Source organism: Podarcis muralis, chromosome 3, assembly GCF_964188315.1.
Source record: "Podarcis muralis chromosome 3, rPodMur119.hap1.1, whole genome shotgun sequence".
Classification (NCBI taxonomy): Eukaryota; Metazoa; Chordata; class Lepidosauria; order Squamata; family Lacertidae; genus Podarcis; species Podarcis muralis.
Genome location: NC_135657.1, coordinates 45,258,337 through 45,283,985, shown reverse-complemented (window position 1 = coordinate 45,283,985; position 25,649 = coordinate 45,258,337). Strand labels below are relative to the sequence as shown.

Genomic DNA, 25,649 nt, shown 5'->3' with positions numbered 1-25,649 from the left:
TTTGGAGAAATGTGGTTGTATTATGGAGGATAAAAAACACACTTAAATCCAATTGAAGTAGGTCAACCTTTAGCTTCTACGTACAAATACTATCAGTTTTAATGCTTATTATTTTGTATTTAGGAAAATATATTTCACCTTTCAAAATTTTTAAATGTATAGGCTAATGTATTACATCTTCTTTAAAAAAGGAAAAATTGGATGTGGGTATAAGAAAAGACGTGGAAGGAATGGGAGTACCTGAGATAAAGTACGGAGACTCAGTCTGCTTCATACAGCATGTTGACACTGGATTGTGGCTCACGTACCAGTCAGTGGATGCGAAGTCTGTAAGAATGGGGTCTGTGCAACGCAAGGTAAGATGTTTTACACAAAGATATCATATATTTATGTTTAATATTATGTGAATGAAAAGGCACTGTCGGTGTGGCATTTTACATTTCAACTTTTCCCAAGTACTAAATGTGTTTCCCTATAAAAATAACAGTAGGCACCGAATCCTTTAGGACAGAATTTCATGTTACAAAGATACAAGGGCTATTTTTTAGACAGAACTCACTAGAACTCAGCATGTAAAGCACTTTGAGCATTTGGGAAGAGTTCTGTACAAAATGATACTTTTCTCCTTTTGTGATCCTTGTTCTTTGATTTTGTTTTTGGCAGGCTATCATGCACCATGAAGGCCATATGGATGATGGCCTAACATTGTCCAGATCTCAACATGAAGAGTCACGTACTGCACGAGTAATTCGTAGTACCGTCTTCCTTTTCAACAGGTTCATAAGGTACATGATTTGTTTTGGTTTGGTTGAAAATGAATACCTTAGCCTTAGCTAGGCCTTAGTACCTGTAAGTTAAACAACAAACATTCTCCCACTGTCTCCACTCCCCCCCCCCCGCCCCAATTCATCCGTTGACACCTCCTATATCAAGTTTTAGACTGTATCCCCCTGGGAACAATGACTTGTCCACTTGTCGCGCATAAAGCACAATGTATACCTATGACACTATGGCCTGGTTTATGAAATACTAAGCTATGGTTTATTTGATCATCCAAACCAGGCCTTGCAACATAAACATAGTTTATAAACCACCAACCAACCATGCTCATAAACCTTGGTTAATGTTAACCATGGCTTAACTTTATGTGTAAACCTGGCCTGTTTAAATTAGTGGTGACTAACCTTTGGTCCTCCAGATATGATTGAGTACAACTCCCATCACCTGGCACTGTTGGGCATGCTGACTGGGACTGATGGGAGTTGGAGTCCAAGAGCATTTGTAGGGCCACAGGTTGGCCACCCCTGATTTAAATTGTCATTACCATACTCACCCTAATGGGCAGCACAAGAAACACATGACAAAAATAAAACATAACATCTGTAGTATAAAAAGTTATGGGGTTTCAGCAGGAAGTTATGGGATATGCACTGATTGGAAGTGAAGCAATGTAGTAACTCTGTAGTAACAATGTAGTAACAATGAAGTAATGTAGTAACAATGAAGCAACTCTGAAACCTTTGTAGGCACAAACAGAATTGAAAGTGATATTGCGTTTGACTGCCCAAATAGCATCAAGAGCACACACAAAAATCACAAATGCACAATAAATAGAACGTTTGGAGGCTTCCTCAGACGGGGAACATGCCATACTTAGAAGAGCTGTACAATTCGTTTTAGGGGCCTTGATGATCTCAGCAAGAAGGCAAAGTCTTCCACCGTTGACTTACCCATTGAGTCAGTCAGCCTTAGCCTCCAGGACTTGATTGGATACTTCCATCCACCTGATGAGCATCTAGAGCACGAAGACAAGCAGAACCGCCTAAGAGCACTGAAGAATCGGCAGAATCTCTTCCAGGAAGAGGTAGCAGTCTTGGTTTGCCTTTGCTGCATTACTTTTGGGACAGGTTAATAATTCTTTCAGCTTGACATAATGATTTGCATAAGGTTCTTTGAGCCAGGTTTTTGTTTGGCTGGAAACAAAACATGCTAGAAAGAGAAAATGTTTTGAAAAGTTTGTGGTTTTGTTTCCCCTTGTATTATGTGTGTTTTTGAAGGCAAACAACTTTAGGGGAAGATGTGTAGAAATTTATCTGGTCATCTAATTTTGCAAGTGTATGGAAGCATCCTTGTTGGGTGACAGAAGAACTGCTTGCTAGTCTCAAAGAACAGTCATAATACTAAATCATTTAAGATGTAGTTATAAACCATAGTTTAGCATTTAGCAACAGTGAGCTTCAGGCTCACACACTCATTATGCTTCAAATGATAACTAGTTAATTAAGCTATGATTTGCTGAAATAAGTCAATATCATAAACTAGTTCTATCTTAGCTTGTTAACTGAAAACTCTAGTTAATTAAAGTATGATTTGTTGAAAGAAGTCAATATCATAAACTACCTTGGCCTGTTGCAGTGAGCTATAATTTATTTTAGCATTGACATACTGCTTAATCATTAGCATTTCTCAGCATTTATTAAACTAATCTCAGTGTGTCCTTTCCAAATGTAAGAATAAATCTCGGTTGGTAAGAACTAGAAGCATACTCCTTGAAGCCATTCCAGGAGAGACTAGTGGGTAGTTTGCAGCTGTGAGGCTCATTCACAGTGTTAAAGTATGCTTTAGTGCTTTAATGCAGAGGTGGCAGACCTGTGGCTCTGCCACATAGGTTGCTGGACTAGAAGTCCCATTATCTAGGACCATTGGTGATGCAGGCTGGGACTCATGAGACATGATATCTGGCAGGCCACAGGTTACTCACCCAAACCAGACTTCTGTGACTGAAAGCTTTCCCCCCAGAAAAAAATGGCTAATGCTTGCAAATGCATTATTCCCAAAAATGCAGTGATGCAGGGAGTGAGAGCTATATCAAGCTTGAACAAATACAAAAATAAGAATTCTCCAGAGAAGGAATAAGGTTGGGATTTTCAAACAGGGCACATGTGGGCACCACAATGGCTTTAGAAACCCCCTTAGCACCCACCAAGGCCCTCCCATTTTTTAAAAAAATTAAGGTTTTGTGTTTTTTTTGGTATTTAGGGGTATAGCATGCTTTTTTGGTTTGTGTTTTTATTTATTTTGGGGTGATGTTGGCATTTTGCCTGCTTTGGGGTGCACATGTATATGCCTGTATTGATTTCTTTTTCCTTCTCCTTTGTTTTATTGTTTGTACCTACAAAGCTCATTGCAAGTTGTTTCCCCCCTGTTACAACAACTTCTTATTATTTGAGATAAGCGCTATTTCTCTTGTAGGGTATGATCAACTTGGTGCTTGAATGCATTGATCGCTTACATGTATACAGCAGTGCAGCTCATTTTGCTGATGTAGCTGGGAAGGAGGCGGGAGAGACTTGGAAATCTATCCTAAACTCATTGTATGAATTACTAGGTAAGATATGCATTTCAGAAATGGCAATTTTTGTTATCCAAGCACACACAAAAAATGCTAATGAAATCCCATAGGGGTTCAGCATCGTGCTATTACAGACATTTCATCTGTGCAAGCATTCCAGCTTACCAAACAGAATGATTCCCCTTCCCCATGTGTTGTTCTGGGTTCTACTGTCCACTCAAACCATTTTAGGGTGTGTGTCTGTGAGGTGATAGGAGGGGATCCTTGTTGCACAAGCAGAAACCCTTGCTTAGGGCTTCAACTGACTGAGTTTGCTAGGTGAAGCCCACTCTATACGTTAAAGAAGTTATATAGGATTTTCTTAAAAGAGAAAATCTTTACAGGGGATAAATCTCTGACTTGCTTAATTGAAGCATCTCATGCTGAATAAAGCTTAAATACTGCCCTGGGGACGCAGGTGGTGCTGTGGGTAAAACCTCAGTGCCTAGGACTTGCCAATCGTATGGTCGGCGTTTCGAATCCCCGCGGTGGGGTGAGCTCCCATCTTTCGGTCCCAGCTCCTGCCCACCTAGCAGTTCGAAAGCACTCCTAAGTGCAAGTAGATAAATAGGTACCACTTTATAGTGGGAAGGTAAACGGCGTTTCCGTGTGCTGCGCTGGTGCTGGCTCGCCAGAGCAGCTTCGTCACGCTGGCCACGTGACCCGGAAGTGTCTGCGAACAGCGCCGGCCCCCAGCCTCTTAAGTGAGATGGGTGCACAACCCTAGAGTCGGACACAACTGGCCCATACGGGCAGGGGTACCTTTACCTTTACCTTTATTGCCCTGCAAGTGCTTTTACAGTATTCATTCTTTTGGTTTGGGCCAATATTTAGGAATATTGTTCATTCAGTCCTGTTTTCCATAAGCTATAGCTAAGATGTACGGTTGATAGCAGATAGCTGATGTTTCCATTATTCATAGCCTTTAATATATACCAGATGCGTTATCAGAATGCAGACTGAAAGGAAATCTTTATACAGAAGAAAATTGTTTCTATCCATGTTGTGGCTAGCCATCCATTTAATTAAAAAATAATATGTAACAAACTAATTGCATTTTCCACCCAAAGGAAAATGGTTTTTTTTACTGATATTTGTTAGTTCCATAAATATATTGCTATTGAAAAAAAGTTACAAATATATTACTTCATAAGACAGTTTAATCACTCTCAGTTACTCCACGAATTAAATATAGTGCTAATATAGTTCATTTCTGTGTGGGAAGGTGAGAGTTGTGAGTATAATAAATTATGTTTCCCAGTTCCATTATTAGTAATACATTACTTCCACAATATTATTTTCAAGAGTATCTCATGGAACTTATTTTCCTCTCCTGGCACAATAGGTTCTCAGGGAATATCTGTATTCCACAATTAATTGTAGAGTTTACCTGACCTGTGGTAAAATTAGCTGCAGCTCTGATGTTTCTAAATTGGGAGTTTATTAAGATTCTTTCTTGATTGCTATTTTAGCTCTAAGGCTTGAACTTTGTAGGACAGAAAGATGGTTTGTCTTGGATGATGACGACAATTGCTTCTTCTTATACATACCCTCAAGCCATTTTGTCTGGTGATTTATACCAGAGAACAGACATGCTGTTGAAGTTCACTAGACTCAGATCTAGCAGTGATCTGGGCAACACTAATTTACAAGGAGAGGACAGCATTAGAAATTTCTGAATTTTTCTCCAGAATCCAAGTCAGAGAAGACTAACTGGCAGAAGGGCTGCTTACAGAAATAAAACTGATGCTGGCAGGAGTGAGGGAGAGGAAGGTCTCCCACGAGGAGTGCCCAGGGCTCCCTGTGAAGGGACATTTTCCACATTAGTTCTTCAAAACAGATAGTCTCAGTAAAAGTAGATGTGGAAGAGGCCTTTGGACTTGACTAAGCAGTGCGTGTGGGTCTTGATGGGGGATATTTTCCTGTTTGAATTTAATACACAGGAGTCAGGAAGGCATGCAATGTAGCTTCCTGATGGAACATAAACTCAGAGGAAGGTTTGCCCAAGCAAAGAGACATGAAAACATAATTTTATAATGTGAGTTGGTTTTTCACCATATAGAATAAAATATAAAGTGTGTGTGCTATGGGTTGCATGGAGAACGCAGCTTATGTAGTAACAAAGTCTATGAATTTTTCACCTTTGGTAAAGATGACTTAAGGCTGCAATCCTAACCCCACTTAACCTAGGAGTAAACCCCATTGATATGAAAGTATTTGCTTCTAAGTATAAACGGGTTGGATTACACTGTAAGGCAGTGTTTCCCAACCTTTTTTGGGCAAAGGCACACTTGTTTCATGAAAAAAATCTCGAGGCACACCACCATTAGAAAATGTTTAAAAAATTAACTCTGTGCCTATATTGACTACCGTATTTTTCGCCCTATAGGACGCACCGGCCCATAGGACGCACCTAGATTTTGGTGGGGAAATAAAGGGAAAAAAATTATTCCCCCCCCCCCCCAGACGCGGGGCTGGGGCAGGAGAAGCCCGAGCTTCCCCCACCCCCAGCCCCCAGAAAGGGTCCGAGAGCGATGGCGAAGGTGAGCGCACCTTTGCCATTGCTTCCGGAGCTTGCAGGAGCTGGGGGTGGTGGAAGCCCGAGCTTCCCCCGCCCCCAGCCGCCAGAGCAGGTCAGAGAGCGATGGCAAAGGTGTGCGCACCTTCGGCATCGCTCTGGGACCTTGCGCGGGCTGGGGGTGGGGGAAGCCGGAGCTTCTCCCGTCCCCAGCCCCCAGAGCAGGTCGGAGAGCGATGGCGAAGGTGCGCGCACCTTCCGCATCGCTCTGGGACCTTGCACGGGCTGGGGGCGGGGGAAGCCGGAGCTTCTCCCATCCCCAGCCCCCAGAGCAGGTTGGAGAGCGATGGCGGAGGTGCGCGCACCTTCCGCATCGCTCTGGGACCTTGCGCGGGCTGGGGGCGGGGGAAGCCGGAGCTTCTCCCGTCCCCAGCCCCCAGAGCGGGTCGGAGAGCGATGGCGAAGGTGCGCGCACCTTCCGCATCGCTCTGGGACCTTGCGCGGGCTGGGGGCGGGGGAAGCCGGAGCTTCTCCCGTCCCCAGCCCCCCGAACGGGTCGGAGAGCGATGGCGAAGGTGCGCGCACCTTCCGCATCGCTCTGGGACCTTGCGCGGGCTGGGGGGATAGCTTCCTTAAGCCTGGAGAGCAAGAGGGGTCGGTGCGCACCGACCCCTCTCGCTCTCCAGGCTTCAGCGAAAGCCTGCATTCGCGGCGATGGGATGTGGGAGGGAGCTCGCTCGCCGCCCCGCGTGTGCTCGCCGCCGCCGCCCCGCCTCTCGCCGCCCGACTCGCCCGCCTCCCTCCCACGGCACACTAGGCAACGTCTCACGGCACACTAGTGTGCCGCGGAACACCGGTTGGGAAACACTGCTGTAAGGCATATGTTCTGTATTAACTAATGTGATTACAATGCATATGACAGTTGGTAAAATAAAAAAATGAATCACTCTTTTCATTCTTTTCAGCTGCTTTGATTAGAGGGAATCGTAAAAATTGTGCCCAGTTTTCTGGCTCTCTTGATTGGCTCATTAGTAGATTGGAGAGACTAGAAGCATCTTCTGGTATGTATTTTTTTTTAATCAGAACTAGACAGCCCATAAAACAAATCCCTTGCTTTCACTGTTGTGCAATCTGCTGCTGTATCTTTTTAAAAATAAAATGGCAAGAATGTGTTAAGTTCTACTCTTTGGGCAAGTAAAAAACACACATTGTTTTTTAAATCACAGAAGATTCATGTGCAGGAATGATTTTACACAACTTAAACTGGGATTGCGGCTGTACAGATACATGCATAATCTTGTGAATATGCAAGAGTTCCATTAATTTCAGCTGAGACTATTTAAACCAGGGGCTGCCTGCCCATACCATGCTTCCTTTTCTGTAACCTCCCCTATTGCGCAGAGACCACCCCGTGGTAGCCTCCTGGTTCTCTCCCCACCCCGCTCACCATATTCCAGATACTCAGCCTCCTTTTCACACATACTCAGTTCTGAAGCATCCAGCTCCTCCTATTCTGCAGCTTCCTTTGTACCCGACCTTTCACTTTATCCTATTCCTATGCATCTTTTCTCCCACCTCCTTTATGACAACCCCCTTGCAACAATCTCCACTGAACATGGGCAGGGTGCCTTCCCCTCCCCCTCTGTGATGCCCACCACCCCATGGCTGATCTTCTTAGTACACTCCCTTATCATTCTCTCTTTCTCTTCCACTCCCTTTGGTACACTTCCTCCCACCATCTCTCCATAAGATCTCCTTCAGTACATGCCCATTCGCCTCCTCATCTCTACCTCCCAGTAAGCTGCAGTGATGTGACCAAGCAGAGTTCAGATGAGCAGCAGCACCACCAACAACCACACTTTCCACTGTTGGTTATGTCCCACTGATTCCAATGAGACTTTAAATAGCATTTTCTTGGATGATGCCTATTATTTCTTGAAAAGTACCTAAATTGTTTTTCTACATCTTAGCATACATAGAATAAAATTATAAACTGGCAGCCATTTGAGACTTCTATATCATTTTTTGTTGTTGTTCTAAATGACAATATCTTGTCACTTTCTACAAATTAGATGCTGATTCCAGTTTGGATTATGAAGCCAAGAACGGTGGAGTCCTCTACAATTTAGTTTTTAAAACTCAACAGAGATAATTGTATATGATTACTTCATTAAAAATGTAATTGGCCTTTGGGCTTTAAGATAAAAATCAAATGAGCAGTTTAGATTTTAATTAAATTAACAGTTTAGATTCTCCCCCACATTATCTTCTCTCAAATTAAAAGAGGAACATTTTGAAAATACTTTAATGATATGTTTGCCCTTAGGGACACTGGGTATAATTTTGGGAAATAATATAGATAAAAAGTGGTCCTTTTATTATAATTCAAAATTATCACACTATTTAATACTTAAATCAGTCAAACCTTTATCTGTAAATAGAATTAGTTTCAGGTAATGAGCTTATCTGCATGATAAGGAAACCACTTATGTGTTTTCTGTATTTTGTTAAGAAGCATTACGCTTCTGGCAACAGGAGGATATACAAAAACTCCTGTTGGTCAACAGCTGATTGCCTCTGATTATATCTCTGCTAAATAGGGAAACTTGCAAGTAGTGCATAAAATGAATGCTTTGTTGTAAAATGTAATTGGTTTGACCACTGTCAGACTTGATGATCTCAAGGATAATTTCAAATTTCTTAGCTGATAATTCTGTGAACTTTCTTATAAACAAAAGGATATCTAATATGGAAAGTTTCCCCACCCCATTTATTTCCTCTTTCTGGTGGGCATGGAAAAGCAGTTGGTCACATGATTTGGAAGAATGGTATAGAACAGTGTTTCCCAACCTTGGGTCTCCAGCTGTTTTTTGACTACAACTCCCATCATCCCTAGCTAGCAAGACCAGTGGTCAGGGATGATGGGAATTGTAGTTCAAAAACAGCTGGAGGCCCAAGGTTGGGAAACACTGGTATAGAAGACTACCCAGTGCATTACATACAACCTGTGATGTTGTATGTTCAGGCTTCGTTTTATCCCATGTTACAGTGCTGACTTAGCAGCAGCAGCTGGCAGCAATTAACTGTGTGCCACATCCTTGCTACTGCTATATTAAGAGATCTGCTATACAATTGTGCCTGGACCTAGAGGAACTTGTCTTAATGCAGCATTGCAGGAATCTTATTTAAGTTTAATGATACTTAATGACACTGGCTGCTGCTTCATTTGGCTGGTAATTTTGGTTAATTGAGAGGTCATAGGTGTTTCAGTGCTGCATCCTACTGCTTCCTACATCTTCATTATCTCAATTTTCATGTAATTTAATGTAATTAATATGCTCATTTTATAGGAGCATCTTTCACACACCCCTTGTGATACACAGAAAATGTATGACATTTTCTATTTTTGACATACTATTAATCTTCTCCAAGAATACATCAAATTATAAGTTATAAAACATTCCCTACTGCAGCACTGGGAATTCTATAACTTACTTACACCATTCCTTACATTTACATAGTTTACTTACACTATTAATTTGTGAAATTTAAATTATTTATATGCTGCTTTTCAGCTCTAAAATGGGCTTACATAATAATATACCAAAACAAATTAAAACAAAACAAAACAAAACTAAGAGTACATAATTGTGAGGCACGTTTTTCTGTAAGCTGTATATTAACTACCAGTTAGCCCAGTCCTTTTCTATTACCTCAACAGTGTTAGGCATTTGAAATTTTGTGGTACATTACCCCAAAGAATGAAAGCTTTGTCTGTATTCCTTAATTGCAAAATTGAGGCAAAAGATTATTTAAATTCCTAAAAAAGAAAGGAGATGCAAAACTGAATTATTCCTACCCCTAGTACATAGCATGTTGGCCAAAATTTGAAACTACAGAATTAGGTAGTATAAGAGCTCTTCAGATTTAATCACATATAAGCTATCAGTTATGGGACACAAGTGGTGCTGTGGTGTAAACCACTGAACCTTGGGCTTTCTGTTTGGAAGGTTGGTGGTTCGAATCCCCGTGACGGGGTGAGCTCCCGTTGTTTGGTCCCAGCTCCTGCCAACCTAGCAGTTTGAAAGCATATCAAAGTGCAAGTAGATAAATAGGTACTGCCCTGGTGGGAAGGTAAATGGTATTTTCGTGCACTGCTCTGGTTTCACCAGAAGCGGCTTAGTCAGGCTGGCCACATGACCTGGAAAAACTGTCTGCAGACAAACGTCGGCTCCCTCGGCCAGTAAAGTGAGATGAGCGCCGCAACCCCAGAGTCGTTTGTGACTGGACTTAACTGTCAGGGGTCCTTTACCTTTTTTAAAGCTATCAGTTAATTGTGCAACCAATCTAAAAGAATTAAACAAAACTGTGTTGTGAAAATTGTGTACTTAATTTCATTTCCCTGTTTCTAGTGCCTATCGGCGAGATTTAAGATGAATGAAGTACTTATATTTCACGTTTAAATTTCCATTTGTTACAAGATTGATTACAGATGCCCATTCTTAATTGTGCAGTATTCACATTAATCTTGTTCTTCCAGTTTTACCATTGTCTTATTTCATCCATATGCTATATGGATTCTTATTCCATCCATATAGCCTGTGGGAGGATATATCTTATGTATGATTGTGAGATAAATTAAACAATAAACTGGTCTTTTTTGTATTTATGTTTTTAGGCATTCTTGAGGTTTTGCACTGTGTGTTGGTAGAAAGTCCAGAAGCTTTAAATATTATTAAAGAAGGACATATTAAATCAATTATATGCCTTTTGGACAAACATGGAAGAAACCATAAGGTATGCAATGCAGATTTGGATGGAGAGTCTGTGTGGTGGGTAGCTGGTTTATGAAATATCTCAGTGGGAGGGTTTAAGATAGCAAGGGAGAGTCTTTACTGTTTTACACTTGGTGTTTTTAAACAGTATCATGGGAGCTGAGAACCATCATAATCACCATCTGCATCATTTCTTTCCCAGGTGTTAGATGTTTTGTGCTCTCTCTGTGTGTGCCATGGAGTAGCTGTGCGGTCTAATCAGCATTTGATTTGTGACAATCTTCTGCCAGGGCGAGATCTCCTTCTCCAGACACGTCTTGTCAACCATGTGAGCAGGTAAAAAATTGACTAGAATGTGTGTGCAATCTGTATATAAAACCAAGAACAAATCAAAGTTATTTTTCACATGTAGACAAATATAATGGTTGCATTCATTAAGAGACAATGTCTTTATCTCCCCTTTCTGCTAATATTTCTAAATTAAATGCAGTTGATGTTTTTGCATCTCTTGAAGACATAAACTCTGCTCCCAGTTTTTTTTGTTGATGTTCGATTTCAAAGTATGGTAGTATGTTTGACCTCGATTACTGCTGTATTTTATTGTGCTGTGGATTTTAAAATAGGTTTTAAATTATTTATTTTTTACTTGTGCATGAGCTTGGAGTGCATCACGAACAGTGTTATAAAGATATCTAATTAAAATATTTTTTATTACTATTAAATTGTATTATTATTCAAAATCCATTATATTAGAATAATTAAAATTTAAAAACTTGAATAGGGTTTTATAGAGGCAGTAGCAAATAGTCTGTATCTGCATTGCTTTTACATGTGAAATATGTTTTTATTTGTTATATTTCTTTGAGATATTTAATAGGATGTAGCCAGTGTGGTGTAGTGGTTAAGAGCGGTAGTCACGTAATCTGGGTAACCGGGTTCGCGTCTCTGCTCCTCCACATGCAGCTGCTGGGTGACCTTGGGCCAGTCACACTTCTCTGAAGTCTCTCAGCCCCAGTCACCTCACAGACTGTTTGTTGTGGGGGAGGAAGGGAAAGGAGATTGTTAGCCGCTTTGAGACTCCTGAAGGGGAGTGAAAGGCGGGATATCAAATCCAAACTCTTCTTCTTCTTCTTCTTCTTCTTCTTCTTCTTCTTCATGAATGGAATTGAATAAATAACATGCAAACATGGAGCTACTTGTTGGTTAATTGTTATTTTAATGACTGTTCTTCTTTTGTCGTAATTTGTCTTGGGGTACAGATACAAAGAGCAAAAGGAGGGTTTAATAATGCTTTAAAAAAAACATGAAACTTTTCTGATGCATCTTTCCCCCTTGTATTCAGTATGAGACCCAATATTTTCCTTGGAATCAGCGAGGGCTCTGCTCAGTATAGAAAATGGTATTATGAGCTAATGGTTGACCATGTGGGACCGTTTACGACAGCCGAAGCTACTCACCTTCGTGTGGGCTGGGCTTCAACAGAAGGCTATTCACCATACCCTGTGGGAGGAGAAGAATGGGGAGGAAATGGTGTTGGTGATGACCTATATTCCTATAGTTTTGATGGACTTCATCTGTGGTCAGGTAAGGCTAATTAAATACCTTAGGTTTGTTTTTAAAACACTTAGCAGTTGACTTCTTTATTTCAGCCAATATGTCATCTACTATTCTCCCAGTCACATTTGTGGGGGAAGAGCCACGGTTTTTGCAGGGCTGGGAAAGAGATATTCCTGAAACTCTGTAGGGCCACTGCCAGTCACTGAATAGAGAACATTGGTCTAGATGAACCACTGTTCTTTTCCCCCCTTCTTGTTTTTATAATTAATTTTTTTTTGGATTTTTCAACATAACAAGAGCAAAAAACATACAAATTGAAGAAAGAAATACTCCAGTGTTCTGAGTAGGTTGAAGGCAGCTTCCTGAGATCTAATACTGGTGCTTTTTTGTGTTAATCTGTATTGATTCTTCTTTGGCTTTGTACCAAGTTTTCTGAAAGCAGCTTTTCTTACATGAGGCTGAACTTTTGTTCTAATTATATTTACTCTTATATCCTAGGTTGTGTAGCAAGATCTGTGAATTCTCCCAACCAGCATCTGTTAAGGACTGATGATGTAATCAGCTGCTGCCTTGATCTGAGTGCTCCCAGCATTTCATTCCGGATAAATGGACAGCCAGTCCAGGGGATGTTTGAGAATTTCAATACAGATGGCCTTTTCTTTCCAGTTGTCAGCTTCTCTGCAGGGATAAAGTTAGTACCCCATCCTGTCATTTTCAGTGAATACATTGCATGTTTTCCTTGCTTATTGTCTTATTCATTTAATTTTGAAATTTCGGTTCTGTGCGTAGGACTTATTCTATGGTTAAGCCAGTTGCTCCACAACAGATGTATGATTGGATCTTCTGGTTTTTCTTTTTCTTAACAACTTTTCACAAATTGGATACGTAAGGTGACACTATGGGTTTGATTCTTTGGGGCGGTGAATCGCACCACTCAAAACCAGCTATATATGCACTGCTAGGAACAGCACATGGTACCTGTGGATGTGGAGCAATTGCTAGCAGGTGATTTAGATCTGGGAAATGGTCTAGGGAAAAGGGTTAAAGCTTTCATCACCATGGCCCAATCAAATTCAACCTCCTGCAACTTTATATTGTGGATCTTCTGAATTGAGGTTCCGAGAGAGAATTCCTAAAAGAGTCCTGAAGATTTAATTCACCTGTATCCATAGTTACCGTACTGTAGTTGCTTTTTCCTTTATGTAGTCTTTCTGCTCAGTCAAGCTTTGGATTGTTGTGCCTCTTGAGGCACAGGAAAGGTTTTAGGCTCCAGTGTTCATAACACTGTGCAAGTTTAGAAGAGAGAGAGAGTATTTGGAGGAAGCAAACTCCACAGAAGGGATCTTGGAAGGGACTTACATGTCCTGCTTTTCCTCAGTGGGAGCTGGAATGGCTGGCCAAAGAAGGGCATAGTAGGTTGAGAGGGGAAGGAAAATGATCTACTCACCCATTCAAAATGGCACTAGGCTGCTTCTGAAAACAAAACTCCATGTCCACTCTATGAGGAAAGTGTCTTCCTGTGAGTGGAGGTGCAGCACTCTGAAAAATCCTTATCCAAGGGATATTTAGTTATATAGTGCTTTTCCTAAGAGCTCAAAGCACATCACATATATTAACTGATACATCTTTACTGAGGCCCACATGGTCAATATTAATATTTCCATCTTACAGATGAGGAACTGAAGCCAAAAGATACCTAACACTACACAATGAGTTCATTCTGTGCTGGTTCTGCCTCATATACTTTGCTCTTACTCGCTACTACACTAGTCCAGTGATGAAGTGATGATATAATCACTGGTTTTTTCCAGTTCTAATTTTATCCAAAATTGAGTATGCCAAATGAATACACACTTACTTCTGAATAAATATGCATTCTTATTCTTCATTTAAATCACATATAAAATTAATAACCTAAACTAAGCAGTAGTTATTGCTAAATAGACCACAGGTAAGACAGAAAGTGAGATGCGGGTGGTGCTGTGGTGTAAACCACTGAGCCTTGGGCTTGCTGATTGGAAGGTCGGCGGTTTGAATCCCCGCGACGGGGTGAGCTCCCGTTGTTCAGTCCTACTCCTGCCAACCTAGCAGTTTGAAAGCATGTCAAAGTGCAAGTAGATAAATAGGTACTGCTCTGGCAGGAAGGTAAATGGCGTTTCCGTGCACTGCTCTGGTTTCACCAGAAGTGGCTCAGTCATGCTGGCCATATGACCTGGAAAAACTGTATGTGGACAAATGTCAGCTCCCTTGGACAGTAAAGTAAGATGATCGCTGCAACCCCAGAGTTGTTCGTGAGTGGACTTAACTGTCAGGGGTCCTTTACCTTTTTTTAAGACAGAAAATAGGAGAAGATAATCACAGCCTAGTGTAGATGCAGTCACCTTTAGATAAAACTAATTCACTCTGAAATACAGTGGTACCTCGGGTTACATACACTTCAGGTTACATACGCTTCAGGTTACAGACTCCGCTAACCCAGAAATAGTGCTTCAGGTTAAAAACTTTGCTTCAGGATAAGAACAGAAATTGTGCTCCGGCGGCAGCGGGAGGCCTCATTAGCTAAAGTGGTGCTTCAGGTTAAGAACAGTTTCAGGTTAAAACGGACCTCTAGAATGAATTAAGTACTTAACCTGAGGTACCAATGTAAATCCCAGATGCAGCGCTTGCAAAGTGTGACATTGATGGAATAATTTTACTTTAGAATTGAATTAAAGGCATCAGGAATATTTGAATTGTTGTCTTATAGGGTACGTTTTTTGCTTGGAGGCCGCCATGGGGAATTTAAATTCCTTCCACCTCCAGGATATGCTCCTTGTTTTGAAGCTATTCTGCCAAAAGAGAAATTGAAAGTGGAACACAGCAGAGAATACAAACAGGATCGGAATTCCACAAGAGACCTTCTGGGCCCAAATATATCTCTATCCCAAGCAGCTTTCACTCCAGTACCTGTAGATACCAGTCAGGTAAACAGAATCTACATTAACTTTTCAACTATGGGATAAATATGCTACATAATATTATGTTAAAATCAATGAACTTGAAAAATACCTTTTGCTTTCATTTTTTGCCTAATATTTTATTTTTTGGGAGTCTAGATATCAAGTACAGTGACACTAAATATTTGTTAATTTGTAAAGGCATTTGTTTTCACAACTTGTTCTATCTAACCAGTCATTTAAAGATAAAAAACTCCTCGAATCAGAAACAAAAGCAATCATCATAGCAACAGTAAAAATACAAAAAGCAGTAGATAGTAGTAGTAGTAGTTGATCTATTTTATATTTGTTTTATGGTTCTCTTTTGTAGGCTATCTTGAAAATCTATTTTTTGCAAAAAAATTATTAGTTTTTACAATATCAACGACAAACAAAAACACAAAACAAACAAAACATAACAAACATAAATCATAACCTTATTGAAAATAGCAGTTATTTACTTTGTAAAACAACTTCCTCGTTTCCCCTTAGTTGAATTTCATTGCATAGCCTTATAACGGTTTTCCAAATCCCAATTTTGATACCCTTTAAATTAAACATTAACATCTTTAAATCTTCTCCTTCTTGTATTAAACATATTATTTTATCAGTTAACGTAAATACAATCCTAAACCCATTAAGTATCTGGAAGCTGCTTTCTTGAAAATCTAGATTAATAAAAAAAAATCTTAAAAAAGGAAAAAAACTCCTGTACATTGACAAACTCAAAGTACATTTGTTATTATGAGTAGGTTGCTTTCATTATGTTTCCAGTTCAGTCATTTACTACTATGTAATTAGTGAAACATATGTAAACTTTGGACAAGTAGTTTATTTCATTCTAGTAAATTATCTTTTTCTCCCCTCTACTGCACTCTGTGTCATTTTATTCTAACAGATTTGCTCTTTTATCTTTAGATTGTATTACCTCCACATCTGGAAAGAATTAGGGAAAAACTAGCTGAGAATATCCATGAACTTTGGGTTATGAATAAAATTGAACTTGGATGGCAGTATGGTCCTGTATGTGCTTTTCAAATTTTGTTTTCTGTTGTTTTTCTTATTGCTTAAAATATCATGCAGAATAAGGTGGAGTAATTATATTGTACATGTTCAATGTATATGTGCATATAATTTAGAATACTTTTCTAATAGCTGGAAATGAAGCAGAAGTTACACTTTCAGAGAACATAGATTTTGCATTAAATTTTCATTGCTGTTGTAATTTTTTTTATTTGTTTATATACCCCTTACTTGCCAAAATGGCTTATAAGTGGTTATCCAAGTAAAAGGGTTTTATATTATTCAGAAGCATCTCTAACATATTGTCAGGGCTGGGTCATACACAGCACTTGGAGGGTAGCCAGTGGTTGTGCCAAGGAGACTGTAGTTGAGAGCCAAGCCATGAGTCAGCTGAAGCATGAAGCTAGCAGTCAGAGCTGAAGATTGCACTGAATCACACAAGTGTTAGGAAGACCTTCTTGCTCTGGCAATGTCTCAACCTCAAGAGGAGACTTTTGGTAGTGTTCTCTGCCTGGCAGAGCCAAATAGATGGATGGATGGATGGATGGATGGATGGGGCCAGTTCAGATCCTGAGAATATCGCTGCCCTGTGAGGAGATCCTCCAAACCACAGTTCTGTGGTTCACCAATGGGGTAGCCTGCACACAAAGGCCACGGCTCCCAGCACCAGGTGTGATGGCTCCTGACCTATATCTGCCATAGCAAATTTCACGTTACATGAAATATCTTACAACTCGGCCAACAGTTATAAATACATCCTTCCTATATAGTACAGTACAGTGGTACCTCGGGTTACATACGCTTCAGGTTACAGACTCCGCTAACCCAGAAATAGTACCTCGGGTTAAGAACTTTGCTTCAGGATGAGAACAGAAATTGTGCTCCGGCGGCACGGCAGCAGCAGCAGGAGGCCCCATTAGCTAAAGTGGTGCTTCAGGGTAAAAACAGTTTCAGGTTAAGAATGGACCTCCGGGACGAATTAAGTACTTAACCCAAGGTACCACGGCACTTAAAACTCACCATCATTGATTTCAATGGGAGAGATTTAAACAACTCTCACACTGAAATCAATAAGAGCTAAAAGTGCCTGACTTTGATTGGATCATTATCTAATATTTCTGACATGGTACAAACTCCTTTTCAGTAATTTGGACTTACCGTTCTAAGACAGATTTATGCTTAGTGTTTCCTTTCTTGCAGGTTAGAGATGACAACAAGCGACAGCATCCATGTTTGGTGGAGTTTGCAAAACTGCCAGAACAAGAGCGAAATTATAATCTCCAAATGTCACTAGAAACACTAAAGTAAGTTTGTAGCTTGCTCACTCTAATCATAAGTGTTTTTATGTTTCTTCAAAAAGATTTGGGTGCGTGAACTCTTAAATAGTCTATGAGGTTTGCCTTGTATAGTAATAACAAAATGCCCATCTGTTTGGTGGGTGGTGATAAATCAATGTGATTACTTAAGTCTTCTGGTAATCTTCTCAAACAGATTTTGGTGATTTCTACATTAATAACTTTGGATACTGCTCTGCTGCTTGGCTCTTTGGCAGGATCTGTAGATGTACCAAATAAATGTTGCTACATTTAAACATGCTTTCTGAATTTCTTCCTTAAGATTAAGGGAAGTGGGACTGATTCAAATAGTCTGCCCCCCCTTTAATAGATCCAAATGGCTTCTAGAGAGTGGTAGGGGATGTCTTACCCCATGTTGATGGTCTCTCAGCTGATTCCCTGGTGGCCTACTGGAATGCGGAGCTAACCAGGTTCTGATTCCTGAAGAGGTAGACTCCACTGTGGTAGCAGGGCTGGGGCGGGAGAGTGCCGGAGCTCTGTCTAGTCAAGTTGTATAGGATCAGGTTCAACTTGTTATCTCTGAGGATGTGGGCAGGCTGTTTGGACAAGTGAAACCATCTGCCTGTCTCCTTGCCCATACTAGCTCATAAAAGCAAGCCAGGCAGAGCTGGGCAATGGGCTCCGTGGGGTGTGTGTGAATGCTTCTCTCAGTGAGTAATGTATTGTATAAATACAATCCCAAAAAAGTATTTTTGAAGGGAGATACCAAAACCTGGCCCACAGGTTATAGGAATTATTATTTTTGTCTTGCAAACATCTTTCTCCGCAAACCTAGCAGTTGTAGCTTTGCTTTTCAACATGCCAATTTAAGTTCCTATAAGTTATTGATTTTCTCCTCCAGAACACTGCTGGCGCTAGGTTGTCATGTTGGGATTGCTGATGAGCATGCTGAGGAAAAAGTGAAGCAACTAAAACTTCCAAAGAAGTAAGTTTAAATTCAGAAAATAAAATGGAAGATGTGTAGGTGTGTGTAAAGTAGGAGCCTGCCTTCCTGTCCAGGCTCACTTGTGTGTTTATCATATCACTGTACTTCCTTGAGTCAAATTGATAATCATGGGCTCTTGGTTCAGCTGTGTGAGTGGGAAGTCCACCTTCCCCATCACTTAGATAAGGCAATGGCAGCAAGTGAAAGAGAGGTCAAGAAGGTGAAATGGTGGTTATCACCACAGTTCTTGAGCTCCAGCAGAATGAGATTGGGGAAGAACAGACAGAGGAGTGCATGAACAAGCAACCGCATAGGCAACCTCTGCTAGCTTCCTTAGTACCTTCTGAACTGATCGCTTTGTAGCTTCCTCTTGGGCTCAAGGCCGGCAGTAGCAATACCATTTTAATGATGTCTCAGATTTATGATGCCAACCAAATTGTCCATGGTACTACATGCAGCTTTCTCATCACAACTGAGCCTGGTCAGCAGTGATGGCCAAACTTGGCCCTCCAGCTGCTTTGGGACTACAACTCCCATCAACCCCAGCTAACAGGACCCGTGGTCAGGGATGATGGGAATTGTAGTCCAAAAACAGCTGGAGGGCCAAGTTTGGCCATCACTGCTGTACAACATTTGTTGTGCAGGATATGCCAAATACTCCTCCCCCCTGCTTCTGTCCATTCACACTGAGAAAACCCATTTTGCGTTCTTGGGATATGCATGCTATTGCCTCAGTTTGAGGAAGAAATCACACCCCTCATCAGCAACTGACTGAGAAACAACTTTCTCCATTTGCTTTTCCTACTATTATTTCCCTTTCATAGACCTGTCAGAATACTATGGCTGCTGTTGCTCCACATTAGTTACTGGCTTGCTCTGTTACAATGGGATGAAGATCTATACCTTCATGTGTTCCTATATTTGATCACTACTTCCTGGTTCTTTGTTTAAGAAAGTATATAGTTAATGCCTGACAATATTAAAATGTTTAAGACAGTCTTAAGAAGTGTGCTAATGACAATGGTGGCTTTCAAAGAGATGAATAAAACACTTTCCTCAAAATGTTTAAATATTCTTTCAGGAAAAACTGTGAGGGGAAAAAATCAGACTCCTTTTTCATGCTGAAAATGCTTGCCCCAAACATTCAGCATAACCGTAAACAAAGAGTGCAATCAACTTTTATTATTTGGTCACCTTGTTTTGCTGTGTTTTGCTGTTCTAAAATGTTGAGAGACATGCATATAAAAGTGATCTCACTGAAGTATTTTACTCTCATCTAACAGTTATCTATTGTCTAGTGGATACAAGCCTGCTCCTATGGATCTGAGTTGTATCAAACTGACCCCTTCTCAGGAAGCTATGGTTGATAAACTTGCAGAGAATGCTCACAATGTATGGGCAAGGGATCGTATCAGGCAGGGTTGGACATATGGAATTCAGCAGGTAAGTCCCTGGTGGATGCTTGAAAATTCACTGATAACTGCAGATATTGTGGAACTTTCAGTTTCATGATATTTCATGATATTTTGAGGGTGGGTGGTAAAGCAGATGAATATGACTACTGGAGTTCGGGATTTGATTTGGGTAGGTGTGGTGGGTTCCTTGGAGACAAGTAAGGATAGTTTCTAGGTGCTTAGATAACTACTTAAAGAAGGAAAAACTTGTTTTAATATGCCATCTAGAACAAATTGATTCATTTGGAATTCCGTGTATAAGAAATGCTTTTATTTGTGACTGGGAATCAGACATGTTACCTGAAGATTTAAGTGGCAGTGATCAGGGTATTAAAGTTTTGTTTATGTTTCCTTTAAGCCTGAAATACAGTCACTTGATTCATTTGACTTACAGCTTTTAAATTTGAATGAGTTATTCAATTACATGTGACGCAGGTAGACCAGTATCTGTACCCATCATGTCTGAAGCTGGGGATATGATTTAAAGCCTCAAAGAAGCATTGGGAAGGAGCCCTACCAACTCATTCCACTTCTCTGAATCCCACAGCCCATCCCCTGAAGTCTTTTTTTCCTACAGTAATATTCAGATTATGGATGCAAACCTGCTAAGGAAAAAGGCCCCCAAGTGAAATCATGCCACTTTCTGCTTTTTAACTGAAAATTGAACATAGAAGATTGCTGCATTGAGGTCTGTTGACAACTTGACAATAAGCTACAGCACATAAATACGATTTAAAACCAGAGAAAATTTCTATTAGAAATTGACATTGTTCTTAAAAAAATATTGGCCTGAGGACCAGATGGCTTCACTTCCAAGTATTATAAACAATTTAAAGAAACATGGTTACCATATATGGTCCGCCTGTTTAATGACCTAATGAGAGGATCACCCATCCCCCAAACATGGTACAACTCCAAGATTGTAGCTATCTCAAAAACATTTAAAGACCACTAAAAAGTACATTCTTTTCAGCCAACCTCTGATTAATCAGGATCGTAAAACATTCACAGAACTCAGACCTTCAAGACAACAATCCAGATTTACACAATTAAGAATTAATGAACCATTTATATCAAGTGGCAGATACAACGTAAACGAGACATTGGAAAGACCTTTCTGGCACAACACTAGATAATTGGTACAAAACAGTTTGGGAAACAGCCCTACTTGAAAGGTTGACTAATAAACTATGGTTGACTTGTGGACAGATAAAAAAAATGGCTTTACTGAAATGTGGTTTAATCTCATAGCATATGTCAGTAATTCAAAAAAGGAACAATTCTCCCTCCCCCATCAGCAATTGGCTGAATCTGGTTGATGTAAATTTAAATTTAAACATACATTGTTTTCACTTTCAATGCACGTTCATCAATATGCCAACACTTCATATTGCTTCACTGAGCAAAAATGACCATTACTCAATATTTAATCTAAGCAAAACCACAAGGGTTCCTGATTAGGTGATTAGCTCTGCAGTGCTGAATGTTATCTGTTAGTTCTGTTCTATCCTGTTTCCCCTCTGTTTTTGTTTAAACTAATTCACAAACCAAGAGCTTACACATTGACCACTAATAATGAAACTTACGTTACAGATATTATTGCAAATTTATTGTGTTATTTTTGTGACATACAGACGACATGAGAAGGCCTGGTCTATTTATTTGTATTATTTATTATACTATGATGCTTGTTTATAAAACCCAATATAAAGCTATTAAAAAAACCCTAGAGAAAACACTAACAATGCAATATACATAAAATGCCCAGTTCCCAACTGATTAATATGGGGGAGAAGTGGTCTTTATGGACCAGAAGAGTTTGGATTTGATATCCCGCTTTATCGCTACCCGAAGGAGTCTCAAAGCGGCTAACATTCTCCTTTCCCTTCCTCCCCCACAACAAACACTCTGTGAGATGAGTGGGGCTGAGAGACTTCAAAGAAGTGTGACTAGCCCAAGGTCACCCAGCAGCTGCAGGTGGAGGAGCGGAAACGTGAACCCGGTTCACCAGATTAGGAGTCTACTGCTCTTAACCACTACACCATACCAGGTCTATAATATCTCAAAGACAACTCTCCATATGAACTCACTCCAAATCTCTGGATTGCTTTGATCAGCAGCTTCATGTAGATGTTAAACAGCATGGGGGATAAGATCAACCCAATTGAAGACAGTTGAGCAGTATACCCCAAGTACCACTCTCTGGGGTGGCCATCCAAGTAAGCCTGGAATCATCGCAACACAGTGCCACCCAGTCCAAATTCAGACAGCTGCTCTAGAAGAGCACCTTGCTTCATGGCATTGAAAGCTGCTGAGAGATCAAGGCAAATCAACAGGGACACACACACATACCATTTCCCCCAATAGAGATATTTGTGCAACACAACCAAGGCAGTTTCTGTGCCAAAACCAGGCCTAAACACCAATCGAAATGGTTCTATTAAATCATTCTTGTCCAAGGTAGTCTGGAGCTGGATGGTGACCACTTGCTCAAGAACCTTTCCTTGGAAGGAGATATTTACAACTGGGTGATAGTTATTAAGATCTTCTGGGTCCCAGGATGATTTCTTAACCTTACCATTCCATTGAGTTGGGACCCCAGTCTCTAAGGAATGGCATCAGGGTGAGGTGTGTGCATGTGCATTCTATGGGGGGGGGGGAGTAAAGTATAGTAAATTATTATTGAAGTAAATATAATTTTCCTTACAAAATCTGTTGCAAATGTGATCATTGAGCTATGAATGAACCATTCCCCTGTAAATTAAGCCCTTCATTCTTCTCTCTCTGCACAAGTCAGTTAAACCACAAAGCCTCTAATTAACCAAACCCATGAAACTATGGTTACTACTTCTGGAACAAACTAGTATTTAAATCCAATTTCAAGCCATAGTTTAATATCCTGATATGTTTGAAAGCTGTAACCATAGTTTCCTTGTTTAGGCAAAACAGGAAGCTATTCTTAATTGAAGACTTCCTGGTTTGTTTGTTCGCAGCGTGAAGAAAGGAACAAAGAGGCTGCATACATAGGCAAAAGTATTGTTTATGTATTGAATGTGGTAAATTGAGATTTAACATCCAAACATTGTCATTGTATCAAGCTACTATACTCAATATACTAAAAAATAAGCATCTTCAGTGCTGCCAAAAAGTACAGTAGCATTTCACAGTTGGAAAACTGAGTTCTAATGAATACAACCTTTGTAACTAAATTACCACTATGTTATAGAAAAGTAATTTTCAAAATGTAACAGGCTTTTTGCTGTAACATAATCATAGCTCATCATCATCATTATTTATTTCTAACTGGGATGTAGAAGTTTCTTTTGTTTTTGTTTGTTTTTTGCACTGACACAATCATCAGCTTTTTATTTGAGATCCATGTCTTGTGTTAAAAGAAGAGTATGTTTTCCCTTTATGGTGTGATGACAACTGCAACAACACAAATTCACATGCATATTCTCATTTGTAGGAACAATATATTTATAACAGTGAATTACATCCTTCTATCATATTTAAGTTGAGGCTATGTATTTCTAGGTTACTTACTGTTCATCAATTACCTGTAATAAACCTAAGTCACTAGAAATTCTGCATACCCAACTGATGTTAATGCAGATTGATTTTTGAAAGTCCCCTTACCTTATTCAGTGGGCAGTGTTGCAGCCAGGCCCCGCAGTGACCCAGCCAAGGGGTTACAGAGTGAGGTTTCAGGGAACCAAACAGAGGGCCTTCTCAGTAGTGGCGCCCACCCTGTGGAACGCCCTCCTATCAGATGTCAAGGAAATAAACAACTATCTGACTTTTAGAAGACATCTGAAGGAAACCCTGATTAGGGACTTTTTAAATGTTTTATCATGTTTTTAATATTCTGTTGGGAGCGCCCCAAGTGGCTGGGGAAACACATCCAGATGGGTGGGGTATAAAAAATATATATTACAGTCGTACCTTGGATCTCGAACGCTTTGGCTCCCGAACAAATCGGCTCTCGAACTATCGAAACCTGGAAGTGAGTGTCCTGGTTTTCAAACATTCTTTCGAACATCCGATGGGGCTTCCACGGCTTCTGATCGGCTGCAGAAGCTTCCTGCAGCCAATCAGAAGCCGTGCTTTGGTTTCTGAACGTTTTGGAAGTCGAACAGACTTGCGGAATGGATTCCGTTTGACTTCCAAGGTATGACTGTATTATTATTAATTCTTGTTATTATTGTTGCCTATTTAAACCCATAAAACAAAACCCGCTTGTCCCTGTGCTTTATTTATCCACAAGGTGACCGTGAGTCATGGGGCCTTGGCACACAAGTTTTCACTGAAGTGGCTGGGTGCATCTTTTGAAGTAAACCAAGATGCACTTTATCTTCCAGAGTCATTAGTTGCCGCATATAAACTAGCTGCTAGAGCTGACTGGCTCCAGATTGTGTATTCAGCTTTAAGCATGTTGTAGGAAATTTGCAAATACATTTTGCTTACAACCAGGAAGTTACTTTAAGCCTGTGGTCTTCTGCCTACCTTTTATCTGAAAGTCAGAGCTTCAGCAGCTTTTGTACACGCACACGCACACAGACACACACAAAATATCCTTTGACATTATTGAATGCTGGAGATGCTGCTTAAATAAAATCAACTATATGATACAAACACCTTTCCTTCTGTTGGTCTGAGAGCTTTTGCTTTTGCTACAACTCTATGCTTTCCTGCATTCCCTGTATTATTGTAGGCACCACTCCATTGTATTTCTGTTTCTGTGTTATTGCTGACTATTTTCCCACAATAAACATTTCCACCAATAAAAGTTTCAACATAGTATGTGGTTATATACCACAGCGAGGATTTCATGTAGTAATGATGGAAATAAGTTGGCATTCCACATCATTCTTTCCAGAGCAGGAATGTCCACCATTTGTAGAAATGTCCAGAGTTCTTATTCAACTACATTATTGATGGAAATTTGGGAACTGATGAGCTCTAGAGTCAAGTTTTCTTGTGATTAAAAAAAAAGCAGAAATCTAGATAAAACCCTAAAAACATTTTCCTGGGATTTATTTGCACAATTTTCATCATCCATCAGAAAATACATGGATGCTATAAAGGCTGCAAAACTATGGGTGGTGAGTGGGCGGAAATGGGAGTTTCTCTCTTATTCTACAGAGAAAGTAGTGAGAATAATAGTGTTTGAGCATAAATTTTTTTCTAACCTATAAACTGTTCTCCTAAAACTAGATACTGAGTAATGAGAGGAACTGTTCTAAATGTGTTTCAATGCAATCCCATTAAGTATCACTTCCCATTATTCAGGAATGACCTAGTCATTCAAAAGAGCCATGGAATGAGTCCTTGTGAGCCCTAATATGAATTATAATGACTGAACACAGTTGTACATAGTACTTCAGTAAACAATGCGTTAAGCATCTATCAATATTCTGGTTGATTAATTTAGCATTTCATATTTCATTTCTTAGAGATATTTTGATTGAAAATATGAAGGCCGCTGTAGTCTTTACAATAGAGATAAATAAATGGCCACAGTTTCTGTCAAATATTTCTCATATTGCTATTTTTAAAAATATTTTTTTGTAACTTGGCCTGCAATCTTAAGCCTACCTCTGAAGCTTCTTAAAATCAGTGGAGCTTAGCTTCCAAGTAACATTGCATTCTTGATAGCTACTCATGACAGATATA

At 40.0% G+C, this 25,649-nt stretch overlaps 1 protein-coding gene across 17 annotated transcripts in view; it reads left to right on the top strand.

Moving 5' to 3' along the window:
• RYR2 (ryanodine receptor 2) overlaps nt 1–25,649 on the top strand; it is a 235,952-nt gene that overhangs the window by 85,207 nt on the left and 125,096 nt on the right. For all 17 annotated transcript variants that reach the window (XR_013392185.1, XM_077925763.1, XM_077925761.1 and 14 more), the window contains 14 exons: nt 192–356; nt 664–785; nt 1,681–1,864; nt 3,253–3,388; nt 6,875–6,970; nt 10,588–10,706; nt 10,887–11,020; nt 12,027–12,268; nt 12,740–12,932; nt 14,988–15,204; nt 16,135–16,239; nt 17,440–17,543; nt 18,436–18,519; nt 19,803–19,962. Coding sequence is in view for 16 of the 17 variants with exons in the window: in XM_077925763.1 (XP_077781889.1) it covers nt 192–356; nt 664–785; nt 1,681–1,864; nt 3,253–3,388; nt 6,875–6,970; nt 10,588–10,706; nt 10,887–11,020; nt 12,027–12,268; nt 12,740–12,932; nt 14,988–15,204; nt 16,135–16,239; nt 17,440–17,543; nt 18,436–18,519; nt 19,803–19,962 (2,061 nt within the window). In the remaining variant the exon portion in view is untranslated. The remainder of the gene's footprint in view (nt 1–191; nt 357–663; nt 786–1,680; nt 1,865–3,252; nt 3,389–6,874; nt 6,971–10,587; nt 10,707–10,886; nt 11,021–12,026; nt 12,269–12,739; nt 12,933–14,987; nt 15,205–16,134; nt 16,240–17,439; nt 17,544–18,435; nt 18,520–19,802; nt 19,963–25,649) is intronic.